Below are 5,432 nucleotides of genomic sequence, written 5' to 3'. Positions count from 1 at the left end.
GCAAGCATGTCAGTGACACAGAAAGAGCTCCTACTTATGCAGAGTTGCGACAACAATTACAGGCCTTTCAAGTAGGCCCTGGAAAGGAAGTACAGGTAGCTTCCCAGACAGAGGCTAACCGTCATCAATGGTGACAACTACAAGGCCCCAAAATCTTAGCACCTATTTCTCTGGATAGGTGTGGGCGCCCTGTAGTGTCAGCGTTGATTAGGGGCCGTCAATGTGCCATGTTAATCGACACAGGGGCGGCGATATCAATTATGCATGACAAAGATCCCTTAAACTCAACACTATCTTCAGGAAAGCCACTGAAGCTCCAGAGCTTTGCTGGACATAATGTTGAGTCTGCCTTGTCCAAGCCCCTAACAATCCAAATTGGTGAGTTAACCCTAAAACAGCCATTAGCATTAATGTGTTTGCCAAATGAAACCAGCCTGCTGGGTTCAGACTTCTTAATTCCCAATGGATGTATGTTGGATCTGACCAACCTGTTATTATTGCAAGGGGTTCCAACTGATCAGAATAGCACCATTGTGATACCTGATTCTCACACAATTGCAGCCATCAAACGCAATGATTTAAAATATGACATACTGGAGATCATTACAGATCACCCAGAACATCAGCTTCTGCACCCTGTGATAGAAAGACATCAGGGATCCTTTGCAAAACACAAACATGACTGTGGAAAGGTAAATACGGTAATACACATCAGTGGGCCAGACCCAGTTCCGCAGAAACAATACCCCTTTCCAAAGGAAGCTATCAGCTACATACAGGAAACCATAGAGTCACTGCTTGACCAAAAGGTCATCAGACCATGTGTATCAACAACAAATGCGCCAATATGGCCGATTCGCAAAAGTACTGACAATTCGTGGAGATTAACAATCGATTACCGCAAATTGAACAGTATTACAAACAATTGCGCCCCCACCGTTGCATCTGTCCCGGATGTGTTGAGCATGTTAAATCCCAAACACAAATATTTCACAGTGCTGGACATATCAAATGGTTTTTGGTCATTACCGTTGTCAGAAGAATGTCAATACAAATTTGCATTTACATTTCTCGGAAAACAGTATACTTTCAATTCTGTCCCTCAAGGATTTCATAACTCTCCTACGTTATTTCATGCAACCATGAGAGATATTTTAATTGATTTTTCTTCTCCAAAGAATCTTTTCCAGTACGTGGACGATTTGTTGCTAGCCACATGCGACAAAGAAGAACATTTGCGGCTATTGGAGGAACTTCTGCAGATCCTAGGAAAGGCGGGACTGAAGTGTAATCCCATTAAGGCACAATTGTTGAAGGAATCTGTGTCTTTTCTTGGGATTACAGTGACAGCAAACGGACGTAAGATAGCAACTGAAAAGGTAAAAGCCATTCTACAATTACCGCTGCCAGTGAGCATCCCGACTCTGAGATCTTTTTTAGGATTGGTAAATTATTCACGGGCTTTCATCCCTGAATTTGCACAAAAATCTGCACCACTGTATGATTTGTTGAAAAAGGATACCCAATGGCAATGGACTGAGCAACACACCAAGGCAGTGCAGGAGCTTAAAGAAGCTTTAGCGCAAGCGCCAGCATTAGCCAACCCAGAGTACCAACTGCCCTTTCACATTGAGACTGCCATATCAGAGACAGCCATGTCAGCTGTTCTGTCACAGGAAATCCATGGGCAACAGAGACCCATTTCATATGCGTCTAAATTATTATCTCCTGTGGAAATGAAGTACTCTCTATGTGAAAAACACCTCCTAGTTACGTTTTGGGCAGTGAAATACTTCACATACATCATAGGACTTAACCCAGTCATCCTGCACACAACTCACACTCCCACTAAATTTTTACTCACAGACCGAGTGAAGGATGGCAATGTATCCAATGCCAGATTGGCCCATTGGGCTTTGTTGCTTCAAGACAGAGACATTAAAGTTCAACACACAAATAATCCGTCCACTAGAGCCCATGGCCTCCTTTACCAGGGAGTACCATATGAATGTGATATCACCCCACAATCAGCGGCACAACAATTCTTTAGACCTTTGTCAGTAAAGGAAACAGTCCCTGAAAACGCAGGCCAAATTTTCACAGATGGATCATGTTTTTACGTGGAGGGTTCTCCATGTGCAGGATTTGGAATATACTATATCAATCCACAAGCAAAGACCCAAACATCAATCTTTCGGTCATGTAAAGTCAAATCAGCACAATTTGCGGAAATGGCTGCAATCGCTCATGCCCTAGAACTGATGAAAGGGGACCAAGAAATTGTTTTATACTCAGATTCTGCGTGGGTCTGTAATGCTCTTACAGAATTTCTGCCCTTCTGGCACACCCACCAGTACATGTCCTCAGATGGGTCTCCACTTAAACATGCATCCCTGTTGAAATATATTGTATCATTGGTGCAAAAGTTGCCAGTCAAACCATGGGTGTGCAAAGTTAAAGGTCATTCAGGTACTGCCCCATACTGGGAACAAAATGAGGCGGCGGATTGCTTGGCCAAACAAGGAGCACAGGGAGGGGAGATCTGGGAAATTCCGTCGAATTTACCGGACCTAGTCTTGTGCCCCAGTGTTTGTGCCCTCACAAAATCCTGCATAGTAGTTCCGGATATTTCGGACATACAATGCCAGGATGACAACATTAAGGAAATAATGCAAAAACTGCAAAATGAGACTGGAGAACTCTCTGAGGGGAATACTTTGGCAAAATATATAAAACACCTCACATTGTCAGAAGATAAAAAGGTATTGTTACATCATGGAGATGAAGTAACTTGGGTGGTTCCTGAAAAATACCAAAATGAAATGATTTACATAGTGCATGACCTGCCTACTGGGGGTCATCAAGGGTCAGAGAAAACAGGTGAGCGGCTCAAGAACATAGGTTGGTGGCCTTCCATGATGACAGATGTGAAGCAGTATTGTGACAATTGTATTGTCTGTGCACAGGTTAACCCCACACCAAGGAAGATCAATGCCCCTTTACGAATTAGACTGAAAGAAGGGCCATGGAATGCCTTACAAATGGATTACATGGGACCCTTGCCAGTCACTGCTAGAAACAACAGATTCATCTTCGTAGTCACAGATTTATTTTCTAAATGGGCAGAGATCTTCCCAACCAAAAGTAACACTGCACAAAATACGGCTAAGATTTTAGTAGAACAGGTGTTCAGTAGATGGGGGCTCCCAGGATCAATAGAGTCAGATCAGGGGACCCATTTTAATGGAAAGGTGGTAAAAACCTGCCTACAGATGTTAGGGGTGGAGCAAAAATTTCACATTCCATATCACCCAGAATCTTCAGGTCAGGTTGAAAGAGCCAATCGGCAGATTAAGACAATGCTAAAAAAATTTGTACACATCAATGGTAAGAACTGGGATAATCTGTTGCCATTACTGGCCATGGCCATCCGAGCAACCCCCTCATATGCTACCCGGCTGACACCCTTTGAAGTGCTGACAGGTAGACAGATGAGACTCCCTGAACATCTCTGGCTAGAGATGCATACACCTACCATAGACAGACTTTCAATGGACCAATACCTCCTTAAACTCCAAAAAGCGGTAAAAGAGATCCATGTATTTGCCGCAGCACAAATGGGTAAAAGTCAAAAGAAAGCCAAGGCGTATTTTGACAAAGGGGTTCGAGAATGCACTTGGGCCATAGGAGACCGAGTTATGTTCTTGGAACTACGTCCCCTGGATCACAGTCTAAGTCAAAAATGGAGAGGTCCATTTTCTATTATTGATAAATTAAGTCCGTCTGTATATAAAATCAGAATAGAGGCGGGCAAAAAGACACAAGATAAATGGGTTCATGCGAACCAACTGAAACAGTTCCATGGAGCCAAAGAAATCAACTAAAATGTGCTGCTTTCTTTCCTTTTAGAGCCATGAAGTCGATGTGGATCGTTATCCTGCTCCAGCTGATCACAACTACCAAGGAAGAGGAGACTGGACCACTCATCAGCGTGATCGTTGACAAGAATCCTGTCTACTGCCTAGAGGGGGAATCCATTTTATTACCTGTGGCCATTGTAGGGACTGTGGGGAAGCAAGTATATTGGTGGAGTCCCATTGATAATCATCTCGTCTGGGGTAACGGCGTCACAGGGAATATCACTGACTACCGGGATAGAGTCATGAGTTTTCAGAATGGATCCTTGTTGATTCAAGAGACACGGTTGAGTGATGCCGGAGAGTGGAAATATTCTTTGGTTATCTCCATCCCCTTGTCCAGCAACACACAGGCATCCACTCTTCAGTACGTCCCAGGAAAAGTCACCTTGCACGTGTCCCCAAAGACTAACACCCCTGCTCCTACAATTTTGCCCAAAAATACAGCTGCAATCCCCTACTATGAACCAACATCCTTGGAATGCCCATCACTGCAAGAGGGACCACCTAGTGGCCTAACGGCAACATCAATCCCTGGAATTCTGTTCAATAACGTTAAGTTCATTCATGTACCCGTGGTACTTAATTTGTCCCAGTGGAACATGGCTGAATTCGGCTCATGTGCCCGGACAAATGTGTCTCTGTTTTACTCCTCCTTGCTGGTAGATTTGATTGCCTCCCATGCAAGCCGAACACAGGACCCATTTGCAGAACCAAACCTCACTCCCCATAGGGGAATTTTCAGATCCAGAAAGTTAAAGGGGTTGGACAGCATACTTGGGTCCATCCCAGGACTTTTTGGATCTGGCATGTCAATTTGGAACCGAGCCGATTTGTCAGCGATTCGCAGGCATATCGGAAATTTTGAACAAAAAGAGGGTCGGCAAGTGCTGAAACCAGTTCTGCAGGGTGTTGAGGGGCTTGCAGAGGAGGAAAGGTTTACGGTGTATAACATGAAAGATATTGCCCAGTTGTTTGAAAAGACACAACAGAAAATCAACGAAATCATAAACATAAATAATCAGAAAGCTAGAGAGGATGGTATGGGGAAAGAGGTAATATGCACTGCGTATGGAAATTTTGTTTTAACCAAGGTCACTAATATCATCCGAGATATCCAAGCAGGTAAAATCCCTGATATATTAAGAGATACCGACCTTACCCAATGGTATTGTACTCACACTAATAATAGTGGTGGAATGAATGTACATTCTGGAGACAAGTGCAAACCTCTGCCAGTTTCCACAATTCGAAATATAGGGATAGTAACACCACACCCAAATAGAGGGCCATTTGCTTGCAAGAAGAGCCCGTCCCTGTGCGCCTACCGGGACCTAATGTATGTTTCCTTCACCATGTCGCTGCCAGTGTTCCATCCACAAGATGACTACTTTAACACGATGGCGTCCATACACTCCCTCGGGTACCTCGAAAACGACGTGTACAAGGAAAGGTTGCACCTCCCCGAAATGCTCATTCAAGTTCAAGGGCGATGGAAAGCACCACACACTGCCT

General features: G+C 44.1%; 1 protein-coding gene across 1 annotated transcript; it reads left to right on the top strand.

The window, feature by feature from the left end:
• The first annotated feature begins 260 nt into the window (after nt 1-260).
• Nucleotides 261-3,884, top strand: LOC143961966 (protein NYNRIN-like). Its single transcript, XM_077471307.1, has one exon. The coding sequence runs from the start codon at nt 261-263 to the stop codon at nt 3,882-3,884; it is 3,624 nt and encodes a 1,207-aa protein (XP_077327433.1).
• Nucleotides 3,885-5,432: the final 1,548 nt, after the last annotated feature.

This window comes from Lithobates pipiens, unplaced genomic scaffold (genome assembly GCF_037356315.1).
Source record: "Lithobates pipiens isolate NorthernLeopardFrog02 unplaced genomic scaffold, aLitPip1_a1.2 Scaffold_8, whole genome shotgun sequence".
Taxonomy (NCBI): domain Eukaryota; kingdom Metazoa; phylum Chordata; class Amphibia; order Anura; family Ranidae; genus Lithobates; species Lithobates pipiens.
The sequence above is the reverse complement of the archived record's forward strand: the minus strand, read 5'-3'. Positions and strand labels throughout refer to the sequence as shown.